The sequence below is a fragment of the Bos javanicus genome, chromosome 29, assembly GCF_032452875.1.
Source record: "Bos javanicus breed banteng chromosome 29, ARS-OSU_banteng_1.0, whole genome shotgun sequence".
Classification (NCBI taxonomy): Eukaryota; Metazoa; Chordata; class Mammalia; order Artiodactyla; family Bovidae; genus Bos; species Bos javanicus.
The window spans coordinates 51,062,081-51,078,488 of NC_083896.1; the positions used below are offsets into that span (position 1 = coordinate 51,062,081).

Below are 16,408 nucleotides of genomic sequence, written 5' to 3' on the forward strand. Positions count from 1 at the left end.
AATTGCCAAAATCTGACAGCAACCAAAGCAACTCAAGACGTCCTTTAGTAGGTGAGTGTATAAACTGTGGTGTATCAGACAACAGAATGTTGTTCAGCACTCAAAAAGAAACGAGCTGTCAGCCCATGAAAAGACACGGAGGAAACTTCAATTTGTGTAAGTGAAAGAAGCCAATGAGAAACGGCCACGCACTGTGTGACTCCACCACGCGACATTCCTGGGAAGGTAAACAGGCTCCTGAGAGGCCCCTGGGCTGCAAGGAAGTCCAGCCAGCCCATCCTAAAGGACATCAGTCCTGGGTGTTCATTGGAAGGACTGATGCTGAAGCTGAAACTCCAGCACTTTGGCCACCTCATGAGAAGAGCTGACTCATTGGAAAAGACTCTGATGCTGGGAGGGATTGGGGGCAGGAGGATAAGGGGACGACAGAGGATGAGATGGCTGGATGGCATCACCGACTCGATGGACAAGAGTTTGGGTGAACTCTGGGAGTTGGTGATGGACAGGGAGGCCTTGGCGTGCTGCGATTCATGGGGTCGCAAAGAGTCGGACACGACTGCACGACTGAACTGAACTGAACTGAACAGAGACAGTAAAAGGTGAGGTGCTGGGGACACAGGGATGAATGGGCAGGTGGCATGAAGGGATTTTTAGGGCAGGAAAGCTCTGTGAGGTAGTGTCCACACAGGCGGATTCGTGTGATTATACATTTGTCAAAGCCCATAGAATATGTAACACCAAGATGATTAGTAATGGCAAATCCCAGATGTAGTTAACAATAATGTACAATATTGGTTCATCATTTGTAACAAATGTCCTAAATGAATGCCCCGTGCTGGCAAGCCTGGGTGTGTGTGTGTTTGCGTGTGTGTGTGAATTCGTACTTTTAGCTCGATTTTTCTGTAAACCTAAAACTGTTCTAAAAAACAAGTCTGCGAACTACTTTTAAAATGCACATGAAGTTTAACACAAGAGCTGCTGGTTTATAACTCCACTGACTCGATTTGCAGTTTCTGTGTCAGGATTTCAGGGGTGCTGGTTGTAGAAAGGCCGACCGAGGTAGTATCAGATCTCCCGCCTGCAGAAACGCACACGAAGGCCCAGGTGCCCCAGGCCCCGGTCTCGCGCGGCCGCAGGCCCCCACCCCCAACCTGCCCGCAGCTCCCCGCGCCGTGCCGCGTCCGAAGACTGGGGAAAGGTCACTCGGTCCGCGGCTTCGGTGGCCGCGGCCTGAGTCCCCTCCAGGCCCTCTGGACCGCCTCATCGGGCCTCCGCTGGCGCCTCTAAGCTTCGCACAGGCCGTTCCCCTGCAGGTTCCTCCCGCTGCCCCCACCGGGGTCCCCTGGTCTCCGGGCGCCCGACCCCCGCCGGTCTGCCGAGGGGCGCCACCGCGGCGCTAGGGGCGGGCGGGATGCCGGGGCGACAGCTGGGGGGGCGGCCCTGACCTTCCCGCGCGATCGATGGGGCGCGGCTCTGGCGGCGCGGAGCCGGGGCGGCGCCGACCCCCGCCCGCCCGGCTCCCGCTCCGGACGCCGCTATAAAGGGGCCTGGGCCTCGCGGCTGCTCAGCCCGGACAGGCGTGCACCATGGCTAAGCTGGCCCTGCTGCTACTGCTGCTGCCGCTGCTGCTCGGGTGCTGCGCCGCGCGCCCCGCGCCCCCCAGGTGAGCCTGCGGCCCCGGGGCCTGCGCCCACACCTCCAACCCATCCTGCCCCCGCCCGGCCCTGACCACCCTCGGCCGCCCTCCCGTCCTCTCCGCAGGGCCCCGCGACACTCGGACGGGACGTTCACGAGCGAGCTCAGTCGCCTAAGGGACAGCGCGCGGCTGCAGCGGCTGCTGCAGGGCCTGGTGGGGAAACGCAGGTGAGGGGCGGGGCCTGGAGGGGGAAGGCGGGCAAGGGGCGGGGCCTGGAGGGAAGTGCCTGTGAGGGGCGGGGCCTGGAGGAGAAACGTACGTGAGGAGCGGGCCCTGGAGGGGAAAGACGGGCGAGGGGCGGGGCCTGGTGGGAAAGGAGGGCGAGGGGCGGGACCTGGAGGGAAGTGCCTTGAGGGGCGGGGCCTGGTGGGGAGCGCCGGTGAGGGGCGGGGCCTGGAGGGGGAAGGCGGGCAAGGGGCGGGGCCTGGAGGGAAGTGCCTGTGAGGGGCGGGGCCTGGAGGGAAAGGCGGGCGAGGGGCGGGGCCTGGTGGAGACCGCCCGTGAGGGGCTGGCGGGGGACAAGCGACGCGGTGGGGGATCCCCCCGACTCCAGACTAATCCTGACTTGGGGTGGGGGGCAGCGAGCAGGACACAGAGAACAGCACAGCCTGGACCAAGTCTGCGGAGGGCCCGCTATGCCTGCTGTGGTCGGACGCGCCCGCCCTTCAGGCTTGGTGAGCAGCAGCCCTCCCCCATCCCTCCTCCAGCGCCTCCCTCCCTGAGGCACTCTGGGTCTCGGGCACAATTGGACACAACCCCGGTCCAGGAGCCTGGGAAGGGGAAACTGCCGGCGCTGGTGACCAGAGAGGCCTGCTGTCCCCAGGTGGGCGTGGTCTCCCGCGCCAAGACCCCAACCCTTAACCCGGCCGTCTCTGCAGGGCGCCCCTGAGGCCCCCCGAGGATCAAGCCTGGTCTTCCCAGCTGCCTCTTGCACTGAAGGCAGGGGTCATGGTGTCCAAGCCGGCCGTCCCGACTGCTGAGGGGACCCGATGAGGCCCTGAGGAAGAAGGACCCTCTCGAGGGGGGCCTGGACAGGGGAGGGGGTGGGAGGAGGGGGATGGGTTGCATCTGGCACCAATAAAGGAGGAATTCAGACCCTAGCCCCGCGAACTCTCTCTGTGCACTGCCGTCTGGTACCCTCAAAGCACCTGTGGGGTGTGGCTGTCCAGGGAAGGAGGGTCCTGTCCTCCGGAGTCTAAGACCATGGCCACGCCCAGCTGCCCTTTAAACCTGGGAAGCCAGCGGGGAGCTTCATCTGCCCACTTCCTCATCTGCTGCCCATCCCCTGGGCTCCCTGGGAGCTGGCTGCACCCCTGTCATCCACACAGCAAACATTCAGAGACCGTGGGGGGCTCACATGTCCCCCAGCTCCTTTCCCAGGGAGGCAGTGGTGAGGGGGCAAGGTTGTTGTTCTTCAGTCACTCAGTCGTGTCTGACTCTTTGCTATCCCATGGACTGCAGCGCACCAGGCTTTCCTGTCCTTCACCATCTCCCAGAGTTTGCTCAAACTCATGTCCACTGAGACAGTGATGCCATTCAACCATCTCATCCTCTGTCATCCCCTTCTCCTCCTGTCTTCAATCCTTCCCAGCATCAGAGTCTTTTCCAGTGAGTCAGTTCTTTGCATCAGGTGGCCAAAGGATTGGAGCTTCAACTTCAGCATCAGTCCTTCAATGAATATTCAGGGTTGATTTCCTTTAGGATTGACTGGTTTGATCTCCTTGCAGTCCAAGGGACTCTCAAGAGTCTTCAATATCACAGTTCAAAGGCACCAATTCTTCAGCACTCAGCCTTTTTTATTGTCCAGTTCTCAGATCTGTACGTGAAAAACCATAGCTTTGACTATATGGACCTTTGTAGGTAAAGTGACGTTTTTTCTTAAAAACAGACCTCTCTGTTTTTCAATATGCTGTCTAGGTTTGTCATAGCTTTTCTTCCAAGGAGCAAGTGTCTTTTAATTTCATGGCTGCAGTCATTGTCCAGAGTGATTTTCAAGCCCAGGAAAATAAAGTCTCTCATTCTTTCCATTGTTTCCCCATCTATTTGCCATGAAGCGATGGGACCAAATAAGCAGGGTAACAATATACAACCTTGACGTACTCCTTTCCCAATTTTGAACCAGTCCATTGTTCCATATCTGGTTCTAACTTGCCTTTTGACCCGCATACAGGTTTGGCAGGAGGCGGATAAGGTGGTCTGGTATTCCCATCTCTTTAAGAATTTTTCCACAGTCCGCTGTGATCTGCACAGTCAAAGGCTTTGATGTAGTCAATAAAGCGGAAGTAGATGTTTTTCTGGAACTCTCTTGCTTTTTCTATGATCCAAAGGATGTTGGCAATTTGATCTTTGGTTCTTCTGCCTTTTCTAAATCCAGCTTGGACATCTGGAAGTTCTCGGTTCACGTACTCTTGAAGCCTAGCAAGGGGCAAGGACGGGGCAGGGAGGCTCAGCCAAGCAGGAAGAGGTGACAGGCAGGAGATGTCCCACAGGAGGCGGCTCCCCAGTGGAGGGAACTGAGCGTGACTCTCGGCCCTGTGTCCTGGCCCGCCGTCTGGCCGAGCGCCTTGACTACCCCAGGACCTGTGGGGCAGGGCCGGTGACGACAGCCCAAGAAGTGCCGGGGTTGCAGGAGGCCTTGGAGGACCAGCAGGCAGGGCTGCTCCACGAAGGTGTTTCAGGCCAGGAGGCGGGGGAGACGCCACCCCACGCCCCATCACAGCAGGCCCTTCTCCCCTTCGGGACTGCACCCACTGGTGCCTCCCAGCTACTGAGCCTAGATGGCCAAGGAAATGGAGGCAGGATGCCTGGGGGCCTGGGCTAAGGTTCCTCACCAGGATGCCCCTCTGTTGGCACCCAGGGTGCCCCCCCAGAGCTGCCAGCTGTCCCTGGAACACTCCATCTCTGTCACTGTGGGCTCACCCAGCCTTGCCTGGAGGAAGCCAGCTTGTTTCTGGGACAGGTAGGGGAGTCCCTGGGACACAAATAACCTTTCCCTTCCCTAGAGGGTTGAGTACGGAGAGGAGGTGGGCCTGGACCTCACAGAGCTGACTCCCAGCACTGCGCCTGTTCATTCTGGCAGAGGAGCCCAGCAGAGGTGGGGTGGGGGAATACAGTGAGCACAGAAGCCAGTCCCCCTGACTACTCAGTCCAAGCCCTGGTTCCCGCTTCCCCTGCCCGGCTGTGAGCTCCTCGGGGTCTGTGGGGTGAGCCCCGTCAGCCCCTGCACGTGGCCTGGATCTGGTCTCCCTCTCCTTGCAGTCAGAGGGGCCTGGCCGTCGGGGGCCCCCTTGGTGGAGGCCAGGCTTGCGGGTGGCGGTTGTAAAGGACCATAAAGTGGGGCGGCGCCTGGCGGGGCGAAGGTCACCCGGGAGGAGAAAGCGCCAGGCAGCACCCAGGTGGCTCAGCGGGTCCTGGACACCAGACGGGCTCGGACCCTCTGCGGGCCGCCCGCCGCCACCGCCCAGATGGGGACTTGGGTCCTGCTGCTCCCGCTGCTGTTCGCGGCTGAGGCCCAGGCCCAGGCCCAGGGTACAGGCGTGGAGGGGAAGGGAGCTGAGCGGGGCGCGGAGTGGGGGGGCTGGCCAGCAGGCAAGGGGCTGGGTGGGGCGCGGGCAGGGGGCTGGCCAGTGGGCAGGGGGTTGGGCGGGGCGGGGGGGTGCTGGCCAGCGGGCAGGGGGCTGGGCGGGTCTCGGGGGGCTGGCCAGCGGGCGGGGGGCTGGGCGGGGCGCGGGCGGGAGTGGGGGCAGGGCTGGCCAGCGGGCAGGGGGCTGGGCGGGGTGCGGGGGGCTGGCCAGCGGGCAGGGGGCTGGGCGGGTCTCTGGGGGCTGGCCAGCGGGCGGGGGGCTGGGCGGGGCGCGGGCAGGGGGCTGGCAGCACCGACCCTTCCTCCCCGACGTCCAGTCTGCTCCGTGGACAAGACCTCCCTCACCGTCAAGGAGAACACGAAACCCGGGGAGCCCCTCCTGGACATCTACGTCCCCCAGGGCCAGCAGGTGACCCTTGGACCCTCGTCCACCCTTTTTGCGTTTCGGATCCAGGGGAATCAGCTGTTTCTCAACGTGACCCCGGACTATGAGGTGCGAACAGCGGACCCAGGCTGGCTGTGCCCGTGGGGGCGGCAGGGACCCCCTGTGGGATCCACCTGGGCACTGACACTCCTCCCCAGAGAGGGGCTCTCTGGGGCTCTCTGGGTCTCAGTTTGCCCAGGGGGCCTCTTGGGCCCCCAGGCTTGGCTGAGGGCCTGGTCTCGGGGGTGGGCCCCTCAGGGAGTCAAGCTGCCGGGCCCTGACGCCCGCTGGACGCAGGGCGGGGGACACGGACCCCGAGCCAGCACCTGCCGCGCTCCGTCTCCTCAGCTGGGAGATGGGGACAGTCGGCGGGGCCAGCCGGTCAGGTGAGTCCCACGCCCACCCCCTCACAGGCGAACACAATGCTGCTGGCTCACCTGGAGTGCAGGAGCGGTGACTCCGTGGTGAGTGCGCCCCCAGACTCCTCCCACGACCCCCGAGCCCACCCCCTCTGACGTCAGAGTGCCCTGGCCTGGACCTCTGTGCTCCGCCCTGCCTGGCCGCGGTCACTCCCTGCTGACCCCGCCTGGTGGCGTGTTCAGGAGTCACCTCTGTGCCAGCAAGGCCACACTGCCTCCAGCAGACTGTGCCTTGAGCTCCCAACCCCAGCCCAGTGGGTCCCCCAAGCCGACCCGGGAGGCACCCCTCCCGCCAGCTCCGTCCTCCCCTCCCCCGTCCCTCCCCCGCTAATCTGCTGCTTCTGCCTCAGGCCAGGTCCTGCCCACCCCGGGCGTCCACCTGGGGCCTGGTCAGCAGCATCTTCCAGCGGGTCCTTGACTCCCCCCGTGGCCCCGCCCAGCCCAGGGCGCGGCAGGAGAAATACTCTCTCCAGTAAAGGGAGGCTCTCCAGCGGGGTCCCCGCCTCCCGAATGAAGTGAATCAAAGCAGAGCGGGAGCCCGCTCCCTGGATAGACACGTCCTCGGAGAGGCGCCCACCCTCGCGCCCCCTCCGGCACGCCAGTCGGCTCTTCGGTTTTCCCTGAGTCCCGTAGGTGCCCCCAGCCGACATCACAGTGCACCACGGAGATTTCAGGATGAGGCTCTAAAAGATAAGGCTGCTTCTTAACGGCTCCACTCCCGCGGTGATGCCATCACACCCACACCGGCGAAGGCAGGGACCCCTCAGCAGTGCGACACCCCGCGTCCCCACTCCCCCGGGGCCAGAGGCGTCTGTGACAGTTTCTTGCCTGAATCGGGTCCCCAGAAAGGTCCACCTGGAGCAGCTGGCTGAGGTTTCTCTCACGTCTCTTTCAATCTACGGGTTTCTTGATTCCCCCCGAGTTTTATGTTTGAAGAAATTGGATTGCTTTGCCATTTTCCTCATTGTGGGGCTCTGCTGCTCGCACCCCGCAGGGCCTGTGTGATTTTTCTCCAGGTCAGCCACGCCTCTGTCTGTACTTTTTAATCTTTATTTTCATTTATTTGCCTGCACCAGGTCCTAGCTGTGGCACACGGAGTCTTTAGCTGCCGTGTGTGGGATCTGTTAACAGTTCCCTGAAAAACAAGAAACTGAAAATCGCGTCTGTGACCCCATGGACTGTATAGTCCATGGAATATCCAGACCAGAATACTGGAGTGGGTAGTCTTTCTCTTCTCCAGGGGATCTTTCCAACACAGGGATCGAACCCAGGTCTCCTGCATTGAGGACGGATTCTTTACCAGCTGAGCCACAAGGGACTGGGGATCAAACCCGGGCCCCCTGTGTTGGGAGCTCAGTCTCAGCCACTGGATCACCGGGGAAGTCCCACACTTCTGTGTTTTTAAAATCACTTTCTGTTCCCTGTCTGTAATGCCTGGAGCTGGAGCCCCAGGCGGAGAGCTGTCTGGGGTGCACCGCAGCATCCGGAATGAGCTCACCCGGCCTGGCCGGGGACATTCTCCCTCCCCCAGGTGACTCAGCTGAGGGTGTTTGTGTCTGTGCTGGATGTCAACGACAACCCACCCAGGTTCCCCTACGAGACCAAGCTCTGGGAAGTGCCTGAGGTGAGCGAGAGGGGGCAGCGGCCGGTACCATCTGGGGCATCTGGAGGCCGGGGTCTAAGCCTGGGGGTCAAGGTCACAGCCAGACCAGCCCCTCCGCCCCCCAGGACACTCGGGTGAACACCACCGTCATCTCAGAGACAGAATTGGAGGCCCAGGACCAGGACAAAGACGATGTCCTTTTCTACACCCTCCAAGAGGTCACCCTGGTCAGTGCTCCCAGCTCCTTGCTCCGGGCACCCCTCCCCTTTGCGTCCTCTCGGGCTGAGTCCCCTGCCTCCCCAGGGTGCCAGCAGCTTCTTCTCCTTGGTGGGTGCGAACCGCCCAGCACTTCGGCTGGACCAATCACTGGACTTGGAGAGGTGGCCAAACATGACCTTCCGGCTGCTGGCCCGGGTGAGCAGGCACTCCCACTCACGGCCCTGCGCGCGGCCTCGGCCCCCAGCGCGCAGGCCTGACCGCAGGGCGGGCTGTTGCAGGACACACAGGAGGAGGCCACAGAACCCAGCCACACAGCCACAGCCACCTTGGTCCTGGAGGTGCAGCCCGTCGACCTGCGGCCCCCCTGGTTCCTGCCCTGCAGCTACTCGGATGGTTTTGTCTGCATCCATGCCCAGTACCATGGGGCTGTGCCCACCGGCCACAGACTGGTATGGAGGACCCCAAGGAGCAGGGTGGCAGGGGCATGGGGCCTGCAAGGGGGGCCGGAGTGGTTGTAATTTTCAAGGAAAAGTGAAACTTCTTTCGTAAACCAGTCTTGCCCCACGCCGTGGTGGCCAGGGCCTCTGAAATGCCAGTGAGGGAACTGGGTCCAGTTGTCCTCAGGGCACAGCCAGACAGCCCCCTGGGGCCCAGCGAGTGGGCAGTGAGCTGGGGGAGGATGCTGGGGAGGCTTGGGGGCCTGGCACGGCCACCAGGTGCGCCCTCCCATCCTTGAGTGCTGCCTCCTGAGACAGACGTGCGTGTTCAGATTGATCCAATGTCTCTGGGCAAACTGACTCATTAGCCCCAGATCCGGAGCTGCAGTGGAGAGTGCTGGACGACTGGGCTGTGTCCTTGGCTGCCCACTGGTAGCGACCCCGGCCTCCTGGAGGGGCGCAGGAAGGCCAAGCAGCGGCCACAGCACCAGCCCAACGGGGTCCTCGCCCCTCCTTGTTCCCACAGCCAGCCCCCCTCATCCTGCATCCTGGGCCCGTGTACGCCGTGGATGGGGACCAGGGCATCAACCAGCCCATCAAGTACAGCATCATCAGTGGTGAGTGGGCAGCAGCTCCCAACTTCCCTCTCCAGGGAACACCTTGAACCTATCCCTATGTGGGGAGACCTCAGGCCTCCAGAGGGGACCCCGCCCAAACACTCCCTCCGTCTTCTCAGGAAACGAGGACAGCACATTCTCCATCAGTGTCGACTCGGGCAACCTCACCATGACCAAGAGCATCCCCAACGCCAAGACCTTCCTTCTGGTGGTCAAGGTTGGTGCCTGCACAAGGCCCTGCTTGGGCCCACAGCTACAGAACATGCAGTTCAAGGACCAGCTGGTCACTGTTGTCTCCCAAACCCCCAGGGCGAGCAGGCTGATAATGCCCGATACTCCGTGACCCAGGTCACGGTGGAGGCCCGGAACGCCAGCGGGAGCATGCCCCACTTCACCCAGAGCCTGTATCGTGGCACTGCAGGGCTTGGCTCTGGGGCGGGCGTGGTCGTCAAGGATGCAGCTGACCCTTCCCAGCCGCTGAGGATCCGGGCCCAGGACCCTGAATTCCCAGTAGGCACTGCTTGGTCCTTTGATCTGCCTGGCCTCCTGCTGGTGGGGGGCGGGGGGCGGGGGAGGAGCGGTTTGCAGAGCAGCCTGGGCTCCAGACTAACCGCGGCCACGTCTAGGACCTCAACTCAGCCATCACGTATCGAATCACCAACAACTCTAACTTCCGAATGGACGGAGAAGCAGTCCTGACTGCTACCTCACTGGAGCATGCCGGGGTCTTCTACGCCGAGGTGAGAGGTGGGCGGTGGTCTCAGAGGGCCAGGGGTCCAGCTGGAGCCCAGGACGGACAAACCCCCTTCCTGCCCAGGTTGAGGCCAACAATACAGTGACTTCAGGCACCGCGACCACGGTCGTGGAGATTCAGATTCAGCCCTCCCCCACAGGTGAGCCTCCCAAGGACCCCAGGTTGGCAGGGGGAGGGCCCCTTGCTGGGGACAGTGGCGAGTCCAAGCCCTGTCACTGGCCCCAGGCCCCCCAGGTCCCCCCACATCCCCAGAGACGGCAGGAACTACCAGACCCTCGAGCGGCACCACTTTGGAAGTCCCCCGGCCCCCTGAGCCCTCTCAGGGGTCCTCCACGACCAGCTCTGGAGGAGACACGGGCCTGCAGCCTTCCCCAGGCACCACTCTGACGTCACCAGCCTCCTCCATGCCTTCGGGGCCCCCCAGTGTGGGAACCAGCCCCTCCCCCCCAGCAGCCTCACCCAGCGGGGGCTCAGCAACCAGACCCTCGAGCAGCCCCACTTCGGAAGCCCCCCAGCCCCCTGAGCCCTCTCAGGGGTCCTCCACGACCAGCTCTGGGGGGGACACTGGCCCACACCCCTCCTCAGGCACCACTCTGAGGCCACCGGCCTCCTCCACGCCTGCGCCTGCGGGGCCCCCTAGTGTGGGAACCAGCCCCTCCCCCACAACAGCCTCAGCCAGCGGGGCCTCAGCACAGACCTCGACGCCGATGTCCCCTGGGTCCAGCAGGAACACCTGGACGCCAGGTAGCACCCCCATTACCCTTGAGTCACCCTCACGCTCCCTGACTCATGACTGGGTCATCACCGTGGGGCACGGTTGACCCCAGGTCAGCCCAGCATGACCACGAAACCCCAAGGGAGGTCTGTTCCGGTCTAGGGGAGAGACAGGCCCTAAGGGTGCCAGGAGTTAAACTGGGGAAGGTGTGGGGGTTGGGGCAGAGCCCAGATTTGGGGTTCAGTGACCCCCCAGTTCCCAGCGTCATTCAGTCCACAGGCCCCATGCTGCCCACATCTCCTTGATGGAATAGTGGCCCCCTCGGCCTCCCACTTGGAACTGGTGGGCACTGACACCCCCTCCCCGCCCTCTCCAGCAGGCCGGCCTATTGGGTTCCCTGTGGGGGATCAGTGTACCCACCTCTGGGAACCGCGGCCCTTGGTGCCAGGCCTGGCCTGCTCTCAGGGTGTCCTGAGCTTCCCGCAGTTCAGCCTGGGAGTGCTTGGGGTGTGAGAGTAAGTGGGCAGCAGTCACATTGCCCGCAGGGACACCTGTGACAGACGGAACAGAAGGCAGGCCAGACGGAGGCCAGGCTGGGGACCGGCGCTTCTCGGAGGCAGAGATGGCGGTACTGGGCGGGGTGCTGGGCGCACTGCTCCTCCTGGCTCTGATTGCCCTCACGGTCCTGGTCTACAAGAACTACGGCCACCGACTCACGTGCGGCTCTGGCCGAGCGCTGGTGAGGCTTGGCGTGCGGGCAGGAGCTGCCCGCTGCAGGGCCAGGAGAGAGGGTTGCAGAGTCGGACTGGAGACTCCACAGAGAGCAGCCGGAGACGGCGGGGCGGTGGAGAGGGGGCAGGATGGAGAGCTGGGCAGCGTGAGGCAGCGGGCAGCGTGGGAGATGGAGGGAGGCCAGTGGTCAGAGTGGGAGATGGGGTGCGAGGCGAGGAGAGCAGGGTGGAGGGGCAGAGCGCCCGGCCCCCAGTGTCGGGGGCAGGGTGGCCGAGCCCAGCTGGCCGCTGGCTGACCGCAGGCTCCTGCCGGCCCCCAGGAGCCCCAGCCTCAAGGGTTTGACAACCAGGCTTTCCTCAACGACTCGGACGACGCCAACTGGGCGCCGGCGCCTAGCCCTTCACCCAGCCACGCCCTGCCGGCGCCCCGGGAGCCCGAGCCCCCGGAGCCCGCGCCGCCCAGCCCTGAGACCCCGCGTCGGCTCCCAGAGGCCCCTGCCAAGGCCGCGGACGGGGGCAGCCCGGCGGCCGTGAGGTCCATCCTGACCAAGGAGCGGCGGCCTGAGGGCGGCTACAAGGCCGTGTGGTTCGGAGAGGACATCGGCGCCGAGGCCGACGTGGTGGTTCTCAACACGCCAGCCTCGGAAGCGGGTGGCGCTGGCGACTCTGGCAGCGAGGGCAGCGGCGACGAGGCTGCGGATGCCCAGGACGCGCCTGGTACCTACTCCATCCACTTCTAACGCCACCTCCCCCCAGAGTCTGGACCCCGAGAGTCGGCTTGGTGGCTGTCCCCACACTCCACGGCGCAGAATAAACTAACATTTTCGGTTCTGCGGGGACGTGTGCTGGCCGCCAGGGGCGCTGGGGGAGCCGCGAGGGGCGGGCGGTCTGGGCACTGCTTTGAGCTCTCGGCGCCGTTTCCCGGAAACCACCGGCTGCGCGAGGGGTTTCCCAGGCTTGGTGCCAGCTGGTGGCCAGGAAGTTCCTCTCCTGGTCTGACCACGGCCGACTCGACATGGACATTCTTCGTCTGGGGGAGGCTGAGGAGCCACTTGGCCAGAAGCCCCCCTCAAGGACTCGTGTGGGAGGGTGTGGGCCCCGGGACCCTCCCGAGGGTCACACTGCTGCACCTGTGGGCCACAGTGAGGGCAGTAAACGCTCTGGGGCGCTCGCGGAGGCACCTAGTCCAGGCGGCTGGACTGATTGGCGGTGGGGGGTGTGGCCCAGAACGACGGTGGCCACGAGCCTAGGGCGGCACGTGGGGCTGGTGGGTGCACAGAACAGAGGCTATGGACGGACGGAACCCAGAGTCACGGAGTTGGGGCCTGAACCCCCTCCACTGGCTTCCTCGGGGCGGCCCTCAGGCAAGACTTCCGCACCGCCCCCCCCCCCCACCACCACTACCGTTCCTTCCGGGTGGCCGGTGTTTTTCCATCCCTTCCAAGTATTTTAATCTCGACAGTATTTGAATATTATTGCCTGAGGAACTGTCACTGGTTAAGAATCCAAAGAGCGCGGCCGCAGCCCCTCCCACGCGCCCATCGCCCGCTCTTCCGCTCCGCGATGCGCCAGGTTTTGTTTCTGGAACCCCCGGCTTATCCCACCGCCTCTCCCGGGAAGCTGGTTGCTGGCCCCAGGCCCCGCTGCGCTGGTTGAGCGAGGGGAGCAGCTGGGCCGCATCGGGGCTTGGTCCAGGGTCGCCAGGACCCCGGTGCCGCCTCCCGCCGCGGCCCAAGAGCCCGTCCTGCGCACCTGCGCTCGGCCCCGCTCCAGGCGCACGTGACTTCCTCCCCCGCACCTGGAGCTCCGCCCCTGCCCGGCCCCGCCCCCGCCACTATAAAAGTGTTTGCTCGTGAGCCCCAGGGGAGCAATCTCCCCACGGGTGACTCCGCGTCCTGAGGCCGAACGCGGCCCGAACCTGCGCCAGGTACTGGGGAGACCCAACGCGGGAAGAACCCGAGTGAAGGCTTCGTCGGACTCCGGGGTCGATTCTCGGAGCAGTGACCAGGAGGGAGCGGGCTGCACGGATGTCGGCGCGGGGCCCGGGTCCGGAACTCGGGGACCTGGACGGGGAGGTGGCGGTGACGCGCGGGGCGTGGCGGGTTAGGTTTCGTTTTTCCGCAACGCCGGGTTTCGTTTTCCTGCGGCCGTTCCCGTCGCGCCCCCGTAGGGCCCAGCCCGGACGCCGGCTCAAAACCTGTGACGCTTCGTGCGCGCGCCGGCCACATCTGTAGCCACATCCAGCGCCGTCTTGGCCAGGACTCACCTCCGCAACGCCGTGACGGGAAGCCCGCGTCTGTGACCCCCCGACACCCGGGACTACCTGTGGAGACTCACAGACAGCCCTCCTCTCTCTTCTGCGCCAACCCCCGACCGCGCCGCGACCCCAGCCCTCTGAGCACAGGGCGTGCCGCTCTCTCCAGGCCCAGCCTTTGCGGAGGGACCAATGGCCGAGGCTCCAGACCGGTGAGCCCGCCTCCCTGCCCGGTGCCGGCCCCACGTCCCCGGCGGCCCCCTTGCGCCCTGACACCTGGCTGCTCCGCCCGCAGGGGAACCCCGCGCGTGCTCTTCGGAGACTGGCTTCTGGGCGAGGTCAGCAGCGGCCGCTATGAGGGGCTACGGTGGCTGGACGCGGCCCGAACGCGCTTCCGCGTACCCTGGAAGCATTTCGCGCGGAAGGACCTGGGCGAGGCCGATTCGCGCATCTTTAAGGTGAGACTCTAGCTCTGCCCGGGCGGGGAAGGGCCGCTCAGGCCTGCAAGTCCAGGCCACGTGCTCCACACTCCTTCTCAGGCCTGGGCCGTGGCCCGCGGCAGGTGGCCGCTCCGCAGCGGTGGAGGTGCCCCGCCGATCCCTGAGAGTGCGCTGCGGGCCTCCTGGAAAACCAACTTCCGCTGCGCTCTGCGCAGCACGCAACGCTTTGTGATGTTGGAAGACAACTCGGGGGACCCTACCGACCCTCATAAGGTGTACAAGATCAGCTCCGAGCCGGGGTGCCCAGGTGAGGAAGGCCGGGGGTGGGGGAGGGGCGCTGCCGGCAGGGGGACTGTGCTGTGTCCTGGGAGTAGCTGCCAAGTCAGATTTTAGGTTTTAGAAGCTGGCGCCAGTTAGACGGGAGGCAGCACTGGAGGGAAGGAGGCCGCTGGGGCTCCAAGGGGCAGCGCAGCCCAGCTTCCGGGACCAAGGGGGCGTTGACATCCCTCACTTCAGCGTTTCCCCAACCCTAATTCTCCCTCAGAAGGCCTAGGCTTTGACCAGGGGGAGGACGAGGCCCTAGAAGATGCCCCACCTGCAAGGGTAAGGCCCCTGTGCACTCTTGCATCCTGGGTTGAGGCTGCTCCCTCCCTGGGCCTGGGGGCAGCTCATTTATGCTGGCGCTGTCCTCTTCTGCAGGGTGGCCTCCTGGGGCCCTGCCTGGCAGCAGATACTGGTGAGAGCCTGGGGCACCGGCTGAACCCTGAACCCTGCCCCCCAAGCCTAGCTGGAGATGCCGGGGACCTCTTGATCCAGGCGCTGCAGCAGAGCTGCTTGGAGGACCATCTGCTGGATCTGACCCCCCCAGAGGCTCCTGGTGAGGGCCTCTTGCAGGGGGTGGGGGGTGCTCCACCCTGCAGGGACAGGCAAGACAGCAGAGTGCCTGGAGAGAGAGAGAGGGTGGCCCAGGGGAGGGGGTGCTTGGCAGGGATGGTGCTGGTCACAGCTGGGCCAGTATAGCTGGGCCTCTGCAGGGCCAGAGCCCTCTGCTTGGGAGCTGTACTTGCCACAGAGAAGGTGGTGCCTCCAGCCTCAGGCCACAGCCCCAGGAGCCAGGGAACGTGTGGGAAAGGGAGGACCTGGGGGCCCAGATGTCACCTCAGGCTTCTCTTCCTTTCCAGATGCAGGCCCACCCCCAGAGCCCTGGCAGCCCCTAGAGGCAGAGCCCCACATGGGAGCCTCTGCCAGTGCCTGCACGCCAATGGCAGGGGAGCCGCCCCTGGCTGGCCCTGGCTACTCACAGCTTGGTTTGCAGCCGGAGCCCAGCCTAGGGGCCCTGGACTTGAGCATCCTGTATAAAGGCCGAACCGTGCTGCAGGAGGTGGTGGGGCGTCCACGCTGCGTGCTGCTGTACGGCCCTTCTGCTGTAGCTGGAGGGGCTCCAGCGCCGCAGCAGGTAGCCTTCCCCAGCCCTGCCGGGCTGCCCGACCAGAAGCAGCTCCACTACACGGAGAAGCTGCTGCAGCATGTGGCTCCTGGCCTGCAGCTGGAGCTCCGGGGGCCGTGGCTGTGGGCCCGGCGCCTGGGCAAGTGCAAAGTCTACTGGGAGGTGGGGGGGCCCCTGGGCTCAGCCAGCACCTCCAGCCCCGCTCGCCTGCTGCCCCGGGACTGTGACACGCCCATCTTTGACTTCGGCACCTTCTTCCAAGGTCAGTGACGCACCTGCCTTGGGGCTCTGGGCCCTCTGTGCCCCGCCCCCTCACCAGAGCCCTATTCCATAGAACTGGTGGAGTTCCGGGCCCAGCAGCGCCGCGGCTCCCCGCACTACACCATCTACTTGGGCTTCGGGCAGGACCTATCAGTGGGGAGGCCCAAGGAGAAGAGCCTGGTCCTGGTGAAGGTGAGGGGCCAGGTCCCAGGGAGGGGGAGGCTGCACACAGCCCCCACCTGGCCTGACAGCACCCTCCCCGCAGCTGGAGCCGTGGCTGTGCCGGGCGTACCTGGAGGCTGTGCAACGCGAAGGTGTGTCCTCCCTGGACAGTGGCAGCCTCAGCCTCTGCCTCTCCAGCTCTAACAGCCTCTACGAAGACCTGGAGCACTTCCTGGAGCACTTCATGATGGAGGTGGAACAGGCTGCCTAAGCCAGACCCCCAACCCCTTCCAATCCAATAAAAAGATCTAAGGGGACTTCGCTGGCGGTCCAGTGGTTAAGACTGCATACTTCCAATGCAGGGCACACAGGTTCAGTCCCTGGCTGGGGAACTAAGATCCTACAGCCACACAGCTTGGCTAAGAAACAAAAGAACAAGCTTCTGAGAACCATGCCAGTGTCCACTGGGGGCAGGGTGGAGCTCGGGCTCTGGAGGGCATCGTGGATTCAGCGGATCACACTGTGGGCCCTGCCCCCACAGGCCCCTGTGCACGCCCCTTCCCTCTTCCACTTCACAGTGAGAGCTCTGGCCACGCTTTAGAGCCAACAAACTGCTGGGAGTGCACAGACGTCCCCCTGTGCCAGA

The 16,408-nt window shown here is 64.2% G+C and overlaps 3 protein-coding genes across 7 annotated transcripts; all 3 read left to right on the forward strand.

Moving 5' to 3' along the window:
* Positions 1–1,438: 1,438 nt before the first annotated feature.
* On the forward strand, positions 1,439–4,973 carry SCT (secretin). The gene is made up of 4 exons (XM_061407572.1): positions 1,439–1,663; positions 1,762–1,863; positions 2,278–2,370; positions 2,575–4,973. Exons 1-4 carry the CDS (start codon positions 1,587–1,589, stop codon positions 2,687–2,689), a joined length of 387 nt encoding a protein of 128 aa, XP_061263556.1. The 5' UTR covers positions 1,439–1,586; the 3' UTR covers positions 2,690–4,973.
* An 87-nt stretch (positions 4,974–5,060) lies between these two features.
* Positions 5,061–12,029, forward strand: CDHR5 (cadherin related family member 5). Of its 3 annotated transcripts, none has more exons than XM_061407546.1 (15): positions 5,061–5,224; positions 5,597–5,772; positions 6,117–6,167; positions 7,654–7,746; positions 7,851–7,952; positions 8,029–8,139; positions 8,223–8,393; positions 8,908–8,998; positions 9,118–9,215; positions 9,308–9,508; positions 9,625–9,738; positions 9,816–9,891; positions 10,338–10,496; positions 11,013–11,206; positions 11,519–12,029. In XM_061407546.1, the coding sequence occupies exons 1-15, from the start codon at positions 5,161–5,163 to the stop codon at positions 11,936–11,938; spliced, it is 2,121 nt and encodes a 706-aa protein (XP_061263530.1). In that variant the 5' UTR covers positions 5,061–5,160; the 3' UTR covers positions 11,939–12,029. The 3 variants fall into 3 exon arrangements, with proteins under 3 accessions (XP_061263530.1, XP_061263532.1, XP_061263529.1); XM_061407545.1 differs by having other exon boundaries at positions 5,064–5,224; positions 9,978–10,496; XM_061407548.1 differs by lacking the exon at positions 10,338–10,496.
* Positions 12,030–13,000: 971 nt separating this feature from the next.
* Positions 13,001–16,079, forward strand: IRF7 (interferon regulatory factor 7). 3 transcript variants are annotated; one of them, XM_061407558.1, is made up of 8 exons: positions 13,017–13,664; positions 13,748–13,910; positions 13,992–14,199; positions 14,437–14,495; positions 14,592–14,769; positions 15,074–15,601; positions 15,674–15,792; positions 15,866–16,079. In XM_061407558.1, exons 1-8 carry the CDS (start codon positions 13,645–13,647, stop codon positions 16,031–16,033), a joined length of 1,443 nt encoding a protein of 480 aa, XP_061263542.1. In that variant the 5' UTR covers positions 13,017–13,644; the 3' UTR covers positions 16,034–16,079. The 3 variants fall into 3 exon arrangements, with proteins under 3 accessions (XP_061263544.1, XP_061263543.1, XP_061263542.1); XM_061407559.1 differs by lacking the exon at positions 15,674–15,792 and having other exon boundaries at positions 13,013–13,664; XM_061407560.1 differs by lacking the exons at positions 14,437–14,495; positions 14,592–14,769 and having other exon boundaries at positions 13,001–13,664.
* The last annotated feature ends 329 nt before the right edge of the window (positions 16,080–16,408 follow it).

Coding starts and splice junctions, on each gene's coding strand:
- SCT (XM_061407572.1), top strand. CDS start 1,587: ATGGCTAAGCTGGCCCTGCTGCTACTGCTGCTGCCGCTGCTGCTCGGG. Junction 1,664..1,761: donor GCGCGCCCCGCGCCCCCCAG/GTGAGCCTGCGG, acceptor TCCTCTCCGCAG/GGCCCCGCGACACTCGGACG. Junction 2,371..2,574: donor GCGCCCGCCCTTCAGGCTTG/GTGAGCAGCAGC, acceptor CCGTCTCTGCAG/GGCGCCCCTGAGGCCCCCCG.
- CDHR5 (XM_061407545.1), top strand. CDS start 5,161: ATGGGGACTTGGGTCCTGCTGCTCCCGCTGCTGTTCGCGGCTGAGGCC. Junction 5,225..5,596: donor GGCCCAGGCCCAGGCCCAGG/GTACAGGCGTGG, acceptor CCCGACGTCCAG/TCTGCTCCGTGGACAAGACC. Junction 8,394..8,907: donor TGCCCACCGGCCACAGACTG/GTATGGAGGACC, acceptor TTGTTCCCACAG/CCAGCCCCCCTCATCCTGCA.
- IRF7 (XM_061407558.1), top strand. CDS start 13,645: ATGGCCGAGGCTCCAGACCG. Junction 14,200..14,436: donor CTCCGAGCCGGGGTGCCCAG/GTGAGGAAGGCC, acceptor ATTCTCCCTCAG/AAGGCCTAGGCTTTGACCAG. Junction 15,602..15,673: donor CTTCGGCACCTTCTTCCAAG/GTCAGTGACGCA, acceptor CCTATTCCATAG/AACTGGTGGAGTTCCGGGCC.